Consider the following 11,916-nt stretch of genomic DNA (forward strand, 5'->3'; position numbering starts at 1 on the left):
ATTAAGAGAAACTGATGACATATTAAGAGAAACGTGATTCATCCTTCTGAATACACTATGTTTGAGTTTGAGTTGTATAAATGGAAATGAAATGTATGACTTAGAAGGCAAGTTACCTAATCCCAACAAAAATATATGTAAATGTAAAGTATCGAAGACATGATGTGAAGAAGGGAGGGGGCAGCAGAACTTACAATGATGTGAAACAGGAGGAGATGGTGTCTGCAAATCTTATCTTTTTACGTTCTCTAAAAAGGGTGCTTTCTTTTTTCATTCCCAGTCAGTCACTCCCACACGGAAATGATGGAGGAACTGCTCACTCTTTTCACATTCAATCCTTTCAAACTCCTCATTCTACTCTTACTCCCTACTACCACTTACAACCAACACAACAACCTACCCTTCTCATGCATTACTTCCCACCTCGCCTTGTCCGGAGCTCTCTTTTGTGGATTCAATCTCCGAATTAGCTGTGCTGCTCTTTTGGCTCCTCCGATCCTATCAAACAATTGCGTATGTCACATTTTCAACTTCCTTACACTATAATGATGCATGGGAGATTTCACTGATACCTACCTCACGTGACGGGTAGTCATCAGCTTCAAGCATCCTAACAACTTGACTCATTTTTGGTCTCTTATCTGCCTCAGGATCCACACACCTAAGTGCAATCAGAAGGCCACGTTTCAACGCCCGAGTAGCGGGTTTCGTTTCAAAACTTGGGTCCATGACTTCCTCAGCTCTCCTTGTGCCTACCATCACTTTTAACCACTCAACAAGATTAACCTGAAGAATAAAGTACACACTTTTATAACCAGGGAAGCATATAAGCAAGCCAATGTCAATTAAGCTATGGAAATTATATGTTCGCCATTCATGGAGATGGAGGACCAAGTTCAGGTGCACCCACCCAAAATGAAACTAATAACCAATACTCTTACGATTCAAAGTACCTCATTGGCAGGACGGCCATAGTCCACAGGGTCTCTTCCTGTAATTGCTTCTAGAAGGAGAACGCCGAAGCTGTAAATGTCACTCTTCTCGTTTAACAAGCCCGTGTTTGCATACTCTGGTGCCACATAGCTGGTATAAATATTAAAACACCAGCCAGCATTAGCTCCTACCCCAAGATGCTTCATCACAATTAGTCATTGAACAGACAGAAAAATGAGTGTATACCCAAATGTTCCCATTACTCTAGTCGTGATATGACTCTCCCCTGCATCCAACAGTTTAGCCAACCCAAAATCTGAAACCTTTGCATTAAATTCATCATCGATTAAGATGTTGCTTGATTTTATGTCTCTATGGACAACCTTCGGTTCAATTGCTTCATGTAAATAAGCTAGCCTGCATCCAATATTTGAAATTAGTTCCCCAAACTACTTCAAATGTTTGCCTTCACTTTATATTCCAACTTCTGTGGTTGAGAATTAAATATGATATCATGAATTTCTACCACATGGGGAACGGATGTTGGGTTTTACATTCTCAAGTTCGAAAGTTTTAATCTGGGTAACTGCGAGCACCATCATAGAAATTACCCAGAGTAGTAATCTAGAATGATGGATTTTCCGAAATTAGGAAAGGGAGGAGGAGGGCAGGGAAAGTAATTTCCAAACCATGAGTACAAAGAATCAAGGTTTATAAATTCCTTAAGCTATGAAAATCACTGGAAGACTGAAATGAATAAAGAGAACTGAAGAATGATACTGTCAGGTCATCAGAAACCATATATAAAAAAAGTGCATAAAAATATGTAAGCTGTTGTTATTACTTACGCCTTGGCAGTGCCAAGAAGCACCTTCATTCGGGCCTCCCATGTAAGGGTGCCATGTTGGCGCATAGCCCCATGTAACCATTGTTCTAAGTTGCCATTGTTCACATATTCATAAACCAGCATCCTGTGCAAGTAAAAAGGAAAATAGCCATTTTTTTAATGGAGAGACCCAAAAAAGTCAACTGAAAACCTAGTGACAGGGTAAACACTTGGTAAGTGCATGCTAAATGGCAGTTCGCAAATAGGGTTAGGAGAAAAAAGGAAATGAAAAGAAAAGAAAAGGTACCTATGAACTCCTTCTATGCAGTAGCCCAGAAGCCGTACAAGATTCTTGTGCCTTACATGGCCAATGGCCTCCACTTCAACTCTAAATTCTCTCTCTGCTTGTCCCCTATAAACCAACTTAAACTTTAAAAATAGAACTATTGTAGCTATAGTTTTATTAATGTTTTGAACTCGGAAATTCCTTACAGATTATTGAGAAGTTTCTTCACTGCAACTTCAGTTCCATTTATCAGTCTGCCTTTATAGACAACCCCATAACCCCCTTCACCAAGCACATTGTCAGCAGAAAAACGATTTGTTGCATATTCAAGATCCCTGAGTGTAAACCAATGACCCCAACCAAGATGTGAAATTTCGGGCAAGCCAACAAGAGGAGAGGCAGTTACAAGTCCTCCATACGCTCCATATGACATGGAACCCTGCTTTCTAACAGTCCCAGAGCTTCCTTCTTCTCCTGAATGTGAGCTAAAAACCCTTTCATTATGATAATTGGAGCTGCATTGGCTTATGTTATCATGATCACTTGACTTGCTCATACCCAAATGACCAATCATCTTCTCCGAGTTCTTGTCACTAGATTTATCATTAATGGAAAGATATAGACTCTCAAGATGATTGTGGTGAGCAGATTGAGTCGCTATTCTGTCCACCTTGATATCCTTTGAGACATTTGGTATTTGAGAAACAGAGAAGTTTTCAGGGGATCTCCTTGTTTTTCTTCGAAACATCACCCATACAGATAAAATACCAAGAATCAAAACAATAAATGCACCAACACACAAGCAGATCAAAACCCATAAGGACAAACCAAGGAAGGATGTTTTCTTTGACAATTCTGTATTCAGACTACTTCCAGATGACATAGCTACGGCCGATCCTCAAGTTGCCAAAACTTTGAACTGGCTCAGCCCCCTAAGTTCCAGCCGCAGACAAATCAAGACATTTCGACCTGAGAATTAGATGCAAAGCATCACCCAGTTTCAAATTATAGGTAAGAGATTCTTGAGAGAGCTTGGTATCAGTAACACAAATACTAAAGTTTCTTTCCAGTTTGACAGGCATGTAACTCAAATTACAAAACAGGAAACATTCCCCAAATATTGCAATCTCCTTCACAATCCTTATAAATCCAGAGAATAGAACAGAAAAAGGGGGCCATAAGTCGGTTAAGGAAGATACTTTACATCTGCACGGGGCATTCAACTGGATTCCATTCTTTCCAAAACAAAACCCAAGATAGTCGTATGTAAAAGTCATGATGAAGAAGAAAGCAAAATAAATTCAATGTCCCATTACAGAAGAAAACCCACATTAACGAACCAACAATAGCTAAATCAAAAGGGGTAAATCTATGAAACAAAAAGGAACAAATTTGTAGAAGGCATCACTTATGATTGAAGTAAAAGACATAAAAGAGAAACGTGAATAAATCAAAGAAAAGAGAGGAAAGTGATTCAAAGTAGAAAGCATTCATCCACCTTTCAACAGATCTAGACTAACCCCCTTGATCTTCCTCTTTAAAACGAAACAGAAGCAGAGAAAGGGCTTCTATTTTAACCAACAGGGACCCAATAAGCATAGAGAGTCCAATATGGAGCTGTAACAAACCAGATTCTCTGGGGGGCGGAAGAAGATTAGAAGAAAGGGGCAGAAAGAATTTAGGGAAGGGTAGAAGAAAATGCAAGATAAAGAGCAGACAAAAAGCTAATTTAGGTGTGGGAGAGGGAGATAGAGAGAATCTAGGAACAAAAATAAAATGGGGGAATGAAAAGATGGGGAAAAGGGTAGGTGAGAATGGTGGTTTGGAGGAGGAAGAAGTTGAAAAGGGAAAGCGGGGTAGCAATGGAGGTCACCGGAGACGGGGAAAACAGGAAGAAGAAAGTGAAGAGGATTATGGGAGTGGAGAAATGGGTGGGTGAGAGAAAAACATTGAATATGCAGGAAAGGGTAGAGTAATTAAGAGAGAGAAAGAGAGTCAACCGAAGTGGAAGGAGTTGAAATGTAGCTGGTTAGGAGGGCCAGTAAAGCAGATCGGACATGGGAGAGGGAAACGAAAATGGTAAAATGGGAATGAAGGGAAGAGAGAGAGAGAGAGAGAGAACGTTAATTTAGGTGGCGACACAAAAATGAGGATGGAGCAGAGAGAGAGAATCGACGGAGAATAATGGTAGCCTGTAGGATTAGCCGATTGCCTGATCGTACCGGATACCAAAAAAAAAATATCAGAATCTGTACAAAAACAAAGACTGAGATGCGAAGATGAGCGTATAAAATATGAATAAAAATACGCAAAATATACCCCCAATATTTCTTTTTTATTTTATTTTATTTTATTTTATTTTATTTTATTTATTAGCTAAGTAATTATATGAGGAATGTAGTAATTTATTCATATACTTTTCATTGTGTAATAATTTAGTTAACAATTTGACCCCTATATTTTAAAATTTGTAACAATTTAATCCCTACTATGAAAAAAATTGCCATACTTTAATCCCCTATTATGAAAATTATATGAAACTTCATACATAAGTCAATCAAAACTAACTGGAGACCCAATATGTTAATGATTACAAAGTGTAAATCGTTAAATAATTAAAGTTCTCAAGGACCAAAGAATTACAAATTTAATACATGAACAAATTGCTACAAATTGAAGCCTATGGATTAAAGTTGATTCGTTAATTGAGAAGAAAAGTTAACGAATACAAAGATGATAATGACACCTAAGGTAAGTGAGTTAGTAATTAAAATCAACTTCGTAACACCAAAATTACTTCAAAATCCAAAACTGCAAAAAACTAATGGCGTCCATCTTTTCCTCGAGAACGTAACAGTGTGAACAAGATTCAAACTTTTGACCAAACTAAAGGGACTATTTATGTCTTTACCTGTTCAAATGGGCCAAAAAAGAAAGAATTTACTTCTGGCTTTAGAAGAGAGAAATAGTAATGAATAGCACTTACATAGCATCAATAAAAATTTGAAAAGTAGAAAGAGATGTTTTAAAGTTCAGAATTTGGATGTGATGAGTAATGGCGGCCACCTGACGGAAACGGGTCATCTGCAGGGAGCAACAAGCATGGGCTGTTGTTTAAGAATGGCCCCTCCGGTGGACCTCCGGAGGGGCCCTCCACCTCTGGCCCAAACATTTTTAACAACCTGTTTCCAACAGTCTACTATAATTGTCGGTTACCCTTCATCATCTACTTTTTCTCTCTTCTTCTCCATCTACAATTTGGCAACAGGTTCTGAAAAGAAACAAAAAGGCCTGATCAATCCAGCAAAAAAATTGCAATTTACTATAGTTTAGTGACAATTAGAAAAATATTCAACACAACTACTTTCATTTGTTCCACCAACTTACAGTTTGAACTTGGAAAAAGAATCAGAAACTCAATTAATATTGAACATGATGCCCATAAAAATCTATTGCTTAAAGACAATTAATAACTCGGTCAATTGCCAATTTGCAATTTAAAACAAGTTTATTATCGTTTAAGAATTAAAATCAATCTATAACTGAAATCAAATTCTTAATCACCGCACAAGCTGTCGCATCAGAACTCTAAACATGGTTTAAAAAATATATATCAACGATTTGGAATAAACTGAATAAATCTATCATAACTATTTGAGCTATCAAAATTTGTAAATTAGCCCATCAATGATAGACTATTATCCAAAAGTACCTTATCCTACTAATATAAAAGTCGCATTTCTGTCATTCTCATGTTCCAACTTTGTGAACCTTATAAGATCCTGAAACAACTCCATAAGATCATGTTACCACTTACCATTGACCATTTTTATACGCCTTGTTATGGATGATAAAAGAGAACTATAATACCCCTATCTTTATAATTTCATAATAAATTAAGTATATTTTTAAACCCTAAATAAGAAAACTACAATGGAACAGTAGAACTATCAAAATACCTTATGAAGGGCAGAGTACGACGATCAAAGCAGTTGTCCCTGAAGTTGTTAGGAGTTATTTATCCATTCATCTGGCACAGATGATCTGAATATGTTTAGAAGCAATGATCTTTCTTTCTTGCTTAACTTGTTTAAACCATGACCATGAAAGCTATTACCATGCTTTAGTACTTTTCGTCCTCGCTCCAAACTTCTTTTTCTCAAAGCCGTCAGAAGGTGTGTTCCCTGAAGATCAGCTTGAAGATCCTCCTCTATACTTCCAGATTTCTCTTGGTCTATTATAGAAGCGGAACCATCATTTACTACTTTGAAGTGATGCTTGTCATCTACTTCATTATTTGTTTCATCTGGACAGCTACTTCCCCACCACTTATTTGATATAGATGGCAATCCACCAGAGGGGAATCCATACTTGAACTCATCTAAACTTGTTGGTCCTTGCACCCAATTTGTGCTTTGAACATTCAGAGGACGCCTGATCTGCGCATTAATGTTTCCGGGCTGCAAGCTTTGAGGAGTGCCATTTAATTTGGACATTTTCTCATTCACTTGCTGGATATTACTGTGTGGGATGATAAAAGTGAAAGGGAGAAAGAAGAATAGAAGTAGTAAGTTCAGTAGTATGCATGAGACCTAAAAAGCATTATTATTTGAAAAATACAACAATATAGTACAATTATCACTCTAGAACTCAAATACATGCAAAACTTAATTTAACGGATATCTTGTCAACAGATTGATAACATATGAAAACCAAAAGAACTATGAACAGCGAGATCAGAGACAATTAGAACCAAACTTACATTAGCTACACCTCTCAAGTCTAAGTAAATTGTTGAGCCAAGGAAGACCTCTCAAGTTTCAGTAAATGAGAAGATCAGTTGGAAGAAAAAGGCAGATGAATTGTGAACCAAGCCTCTCAAGAAAATATTATCTGATTTCCTAAATGAGCATGTATAATGGATAACGGTGTCGAAAAAATCAGTGACGACGAAATTATATGTTGGTATATTGATTTCCTAAAATATTATCTGATTGAGTGATACAACTTTTTTTTTTTTTTTTTTGTTGTAATTATAGGATTTCTTTGACCATGTCAATTAGGAAGCTTCACTCTAACCCATTGGCCTTACCTACTATGGAAAAATAGCATCTGATGCAGGTGATGCAAAAGCAAACATATTGTATTCAATGTTAATCTCGCTCTTTATGTGTCAAGTGTAACAAAGAAAAGGAATAGAATTCATAGTGGCCATAGATTGAGCCAATAGTCGTAGTCGTCGACCAACAAACAGCGATAGGGAAATCAAACATTTTTCAATTGCAAAAATGTTTCATGGAAACTTAGAAAAAAAATGTGAATTATGCCGAAATCGATCACGAAGATAAAGCCACTATATCCGTCCGCAACTACGGAAACATCTAATTACCAAGATGTTTGGGCACTTGTAACCTCACATTAAAAAAGTTCTTCTACTGCGGATTTTTCCAACAAGGCGACTTAAAGAAAACAAGAAGAAAAGAGAAATAAAGGCGAATGTGTACTCTCTAACATACCTTGGAGGGCACTGGGCAGCGACTAGTGAAAGTGAGGGAGGGAAGTATTTGGTGATAGCGTTTGGAAGAGAAGTCGAAGGCAGGAGGAAGCTAACCCTAACCAGAGCGGCGGCTGGTATCGGCGTCGAGAGATCGATGGTAACGGAAAATTGAATCTGCAATCGCCGGTCCGTCCAAGGGTTGGAAGAGTGCATACAATTAGGGCGGCAACGGAGAAGCCCCTTACCTCCTCATTTAATTCTGCACATTCTGTTTTTGTTGGATATGAAGGAATTTTTTTAATACCACAAATTTGGGATGAGAAAATGTTGACGTGGATTATATTCAAAATTTTTACAAAAATATTAATTGATAGAAATATTTTAACCAAAAAAGCTCATTATTTATGAAATAAAAAAAATTATAATATAGGTAGGTATGTTTGGGTTATAATTTTTAAAAAGAATCATTAATATCTCAAATTAAAGACATCTAATTCTAACCCATTGGATAATTAAAATGGAAGATATCGAAATACTTCAACTTGGAAGCAGATTTTCGGTGCAGATCCTTGAAAAGATGGCGCAATTCCAGTTTCATCATAAACAGCTATTATTCTAAACAGATCAAAATAAAAGCAGCTATATATCAGAATCAACACCAAATCCCAAAACTGTGGTCGGAAATGATCGTTTTCCGATCTCCCAGAATTCTAGTTCTTATAACTGTGACTCTAACTGTATGGCGTAGAAGAAGAATTCTATAATGGGAGAGATACAGTTGAAGGGGATGGCGTTTCTTTCTTTTCAGTAATGATCATTGATGGCGTTTCTTTCTTTCCAGCAAGAATCATTGATATCTGCAGACCTCTACTGAATGCCTGGTTGAACAGCAGACGTGTTTGGAACTCTGATACAAAAGGGAACCATGACAGAATGGCTGTGGGCATCAAAATAACGAGTCCCATGATGTATTCATATGCTCTTGCAAGCTCTTTTATTGATTCCCAGAACCCTATGCCCTTCATCATCGGTCTGCAAGCCTGCCCAATCTTTGGAAAGGGACAAACATGAATCAATACTGGATCTTTCACATATAATTTATCTAAACAAACTATGTCCAACCTCTATCTGTGCAAAATTTTATATTTGAAAAACAGTCGGAATGAACATTTATTTCCTAGGTAGACTAATTCTATTTCAAATCAAACGGATATCTTATGAGGACATAATTGCAAAACTTACTAGGACGATGGCCCATCCGGTAGGCAAGAACGCAATAATTGCTGCAAACAGATCCGACACTGTGAGGCCACAGACTACAAACAAGACAGTCATGACTGACATGAAACCAAGGAAGAGCAGAGCTTTCAGTATTCTGAACATCAGCTGGAAGTCGGTACCGAATTTTCGCCTGCCCATGGAAACTAACTGGCAGCCACATGCGACATAAATGTCAGAAAACAAGAATAGAAATCTTCCAAGAGCACGGGAAAATTAAGCCGTCTAAAATAGTAGAAATCTCAAAATACAAAATCAGTCTTCAAAGTAAGAAAACAATATGAGAACCTTATGTAGGGGTGTACCTTTAAGACAACAAGAGCAATTACCATGACTACCCAAGAAAGTCCATAGACCTGGAAAGATACCGAAGCAAAAAGCAGCAGTGAGATATTGGCAGCATATCCAAAGTAATAGCAACAGGAGAATGAGAGAAAATATGTTGTGGTAATAGAAAAAATCCCTACCAATAAGCTCTTAATGCGATGAGATATATCAAGGTGGTAAACAATTCCATATTGGAAAATGAGGAATCGTAGAGCAAGAATTATCTCTAGCACTCTTCCCCTTATAGTTGTACTTTTCAGGTGTTCCTGTTCTCCATCCCACCAAGATTCCCAACTTTTGTCGTGAGAGATTCCTATTCCACCGCGATTTCCCATCCACCTTTTCCAATCTGTCCAGTCATCAACTGTCTTTTGCCAATCAAATCCAGATGGATTGAACACAAAGGGAGCAAACAACCAGGAGGCAACCAGAAACCACATCGAGAAAGTGATGAACAGATAAAGTTTTGAACTGCGATATGACTGTCCATAGATTTGATAAACAAGCAGCAGAATCAACAGTTCCAAGCCTTTGACAAAGTGACTTCGTGAGTACTGCCTGTAATTATCAGCAAATTTTGCATGAAAAACGACAAAGCCACGACCAGTAGCACGATATTTAGAACCTCCATGCAAGATTGTTCGACCGTAAAAGTGTGCTTTAGTTCCAAGCTGGAATGTGAAAAAAACAGAAGCTAGTTGCAGCTGCATGATAATAAAATCCCCAAGGGCAGTACGAAAGCCTTTTTCAAGGCCAATTTCCATAACCATTGGTAGTACCAGCAACAAGCCTAGTTGAAAGACAGACTGGGTAGCCAAAGCCTCTTCGAGAGCCTTAGTCTGACGTATGGAAGGGTTTCCAAGAATCTCCCTTTCAACACCACTCATAACCATGTACAAACGTCCATATAAAAATACATACACCGTCAGCACAGTTACCTGCGAGATGTATACAAAAGCTAAGAATGACCTTTGTTATTATGGCGAACATGCACAGGTAATAAAAGGCGCCATTTACGAATTGAAAATCAAAAGAATAATCATTTACTGTAGACCTTCTCAAATTTGGAAGTAGTTATTCAAGGAAAGTGCAAACCATATATAAACTATATCTTAATAGTATGAGAAGATCTTGGTTGTGGAAATAATACCATACTACTGAAGTAGAATCCAACAGTTGTGAAGTAGAACGACAACATTCTAAAGAAGTCAAATCGGCGTCCAAGCCTATAAACATCACGACTAAGTGTCTGCTCTCCATTCCCATTTGCAACCTTGGCCTCAAAAAGTGATATTTGATTCATGCCCACATCTCGCCCCTTGCCTACTTGGATGTACTCATGATGCGTGACAAACCCCCCACGAAGAGTTGAATTATATCCTGTAAAGATTGGCACAATTAATTGACATGTGGAATCTATCTGCATGTCTCCTTCAATTGAAATAAGAAATACCAGCAAAGATATCCTCGCTTAAGTTAACGACTCTAGAAGCTTTACTGATTCCACCCCTTGTTATGTGGAAGATTCTGTCAAATATGTCAGGATGACCATAATGGAAACGTACCCTGTGAAAGTGCCATGTGAGCTTATGAATACCATCTATGATATCAATGTTTCAACAAATCAGACTATTTTTAAAAAAAGTAAAATAAAATAAAATAACAATATGGTTTTTCATTAAAAAAATACATACTGTAAACGATAGCATAAAAAACCCAGATTTGTAACTTCTGGAGAAATGCGAAAAGTTCTACTATTGCACAGTATCAGAGAACACAGGTAGCAAATGCCCAGGAGATATTACAAAAAAGAAAAAATTAAAGAAAGGTATTTCTATTAACAATCATACAACTATAAGGTATAATTTTGTGCAAGACACTCTTATACCTTGCTGGCAAATACTAAAACTACGAAAATGACAAGGAAAAGGGACAGTGATGTCAAGATACTACTTAGTACAAAAAAAAAAGAAAAAAAGTAGATGATGAAATAAAGTAATCTATGGATTAAATCCCTGGAAATAGTCCTTAGAATTTGCTTATTATCCAATACCAATCTGCATGCAATCTTTTCATGATCTCATGCAGGTATCTCTTACACCAAAAATGGCTTACACCTTCCCTATTCTCAGTAGCATCAAAAGTTTCCATTTTGCAACCATTTTCAAGATAACAAGGATTGTTGAAAGGAAATAGAAAATGGGAAAGCACCAAGGCACACAAAGACCCACAGAATGTCCAAAAAACAAGTTAAAATATCAACAGAGAGGCCTACAGTTTTAAAATCTAAAAGTTAACTACATGCAGCAAGTCAATATCATATATAATAATTGTAAGTACTGAACGTCTATTGATAATTATATACTGATAAATCAATGACTTGCCTCAAAGGATTTGCCAAGATTCGTTGGCCAATAGTTACAAAACTAGTCTCCTGATTGGACATGAACCAAGCGAGAGATGAAACACTGTAAAAAATGAGTGGGAAACAAGTATAAATCATTGTCAACCATCAGATGTCAAACCAACTATTTTTGTTGAAAACTGACATGTTAGGTTCCCGTATAGCAATTACTAGACTCAAACTTAAGCATCAAGGGACTGACCTTCCAGTAAATATATGCTCCCTCAAACCCAAGATTGTGGGTTTTCGATCTGCGTGACGGTTCTTTTGGAGCTCTTCCAAAACATTTCTCATTTTGAAAGCTTCTTCAAAATAGTTATCCTGTGATTTTTTTTTTTTTTTTTTTTTTTTTTTTTTTTTTTTTT

At 37.1% G+C, this 11,916-nt stretch overlaps 3 protein-coding genes across 4 annotated transcripts in view; all 3 read right to left on the reverse strand.

Annotated features, from left to right (window-relative positions):
* Window positions 1-219: 219 nt before the first annotated feature.
* LOC111437078 (probable receptor-like protein kinase At2g42960) lies at window positions 220-4,232 on the reverse strand. The gene is made up of 8 exons (XM_023074913.1): window positions 3,544-4,232; window positions 2,252-3,014; window positions 2,067-2,171; window positions 1,782-1,904; window positions 1,180-1,350; window positions 954-1,083; window positions 577-786; window positions 220-498 (listed from the first exon to the last, which is right to left on the reverse strand). Exons 2-8 carry the CDS (start codon window positions 2,926-2,928, stop codon window positions 406-408), a joined length of 1,509 nt encoding a protein of 502 aa, XP_022930681.1. The 5' UTR covers window positions 2,929-3,014; window positions 3,544-4,232; the 3' UTR covers window positions 220-405.
* Window positions 4,233-4,787: 555 nt separating this feature from the next.
* Window positions 4,788-7,841, reverse strand: LOC111437021. 2 transcript variants are annotated; one of them, XM_023074844.1, is made up of 4 exons: window positions 7,562-7,841; window positions 6,163-6,566; window positions 6,005-6,075; window positions 4,788-5,316 (listed from the first exon to the last, which is right to left on the reverse strand). In XM_023074844.1, exons 1-3 carry the CDS (start codon window positions 7,753-7,755, stop codon window positions 6,053-6,055), a joined length of 621 nt encoding a protein of 206 aa, XP_022930612.1. In that variant the 5' UTR covers window positions 7,756-7,841; the 3' UTR covers window positions 4,788-5,316; window positions 6,005-6,052. The 2 variants fall into 2 exon arrangements, with proteins under 2 accessions (XP_022930612.1, XP_022930611.1); XM_023074843.1 differs by having other exon boundaries at window positions 6,005-6,566; window positions 7,562-7,839.
* A 259-nt stretch (window positions 7,842-8,100) lies between these two features.
* Window positions 8,101-11,916, reverse strand: part of LOC111437035 (callose synthase 7-like) — a 22,749-nt gene continuing 18,933 nt past the window's right edge. Inside the window, exons 35-42 of the mRNA XM_023074860.1 lie at window positions 11,754-11,872; window positions 11,532-11,615; window positions 10,601-10,713; window positions 10,298-10,527; window positions 9,288-10,085; window positions 9,126-9,176; window positions 8,785-8,970; window positions 8,101-8,591 (exon numbers count right to left, since the gene is read on the reverse strand). Of these exons, the coding sequence (XP_022930628.1) occupies window positions 8,301-8,591; window positions 8,785-8,970; window positions 9,126-9,176; window positions 9,288-10,085; window positions 10,298-10,527; window positions 10,601-10,713; window positions 11,532-11,615; window positions 11,754-11,872 (1,872 nt within the window). The 3' untranslated portion in view covers window positions 8,101-8,300. The remainder of the gene's footprint in view (window positions 8,592-8,784; window positions 8,971-9,125; window positions 9,177-9,287; window positions 10,086-10,297; window positions 10,528-10,600; window positions 10,714-11,531; window positions 11,616-11,753; window positions 11,873-11,916) is intronic.

This window comes from Cucurbita moschata, unplaced genomic scaffold (assembly GCF_002738365.1).
Source record: "Cucurbita moschata cultivar Rifu unplaced genomic scaffold, Cmos_1.0 Cmo_Scf00062, whole genome shotgun sequence".
In the NCBI taxonomy this organism is placed as follows: domain Eukaryota; kingdom Viridiplantae; phylum Streptophyta; class Magnoliopsida; order Cucurbitales; family Cucurbitaceae; genus Cucurbita; species Cucurbita moschata.

Bases quoted from the DNA above. Each gene is read 5' to 3' on its own strand.
- LOC111437078 (XM_023074913.1), bottom strand. From the start codon at position 2,928: ATGTCATCTGGAAGTAGTCTGAATACAGAATTGTCAAAGAAAACATCC. The intron at 787-953 runs GTACTTTGAATC...TTTATTCTTCAG, and splicing joins ATGGCCGTCCTGCCAATGAG to GTTAATCTTGTTGAGTGGTT. The intron at 499-576 runs GTAGGTATCAGT...ATTGTTTGATAG, and splicing joins ATGACTACCCGTCACGTGAG to GATCGGAGGAGCCAAAAGAG.
- LOC111437021 (XM_023074843.1), bottom strand. From the start codon at position 7,755: ATGCACTCTTCCAACCCTTGGACGGACCGGCGATTGCAGATTCAATTT. The intron at 6,567-7,561 runs GTATGTTAGAGA...CATCCCACACAG, and splicing joins GCTGCCCAGTGCCCTCCAAG to TAATATCCAGCAAGTGAATG.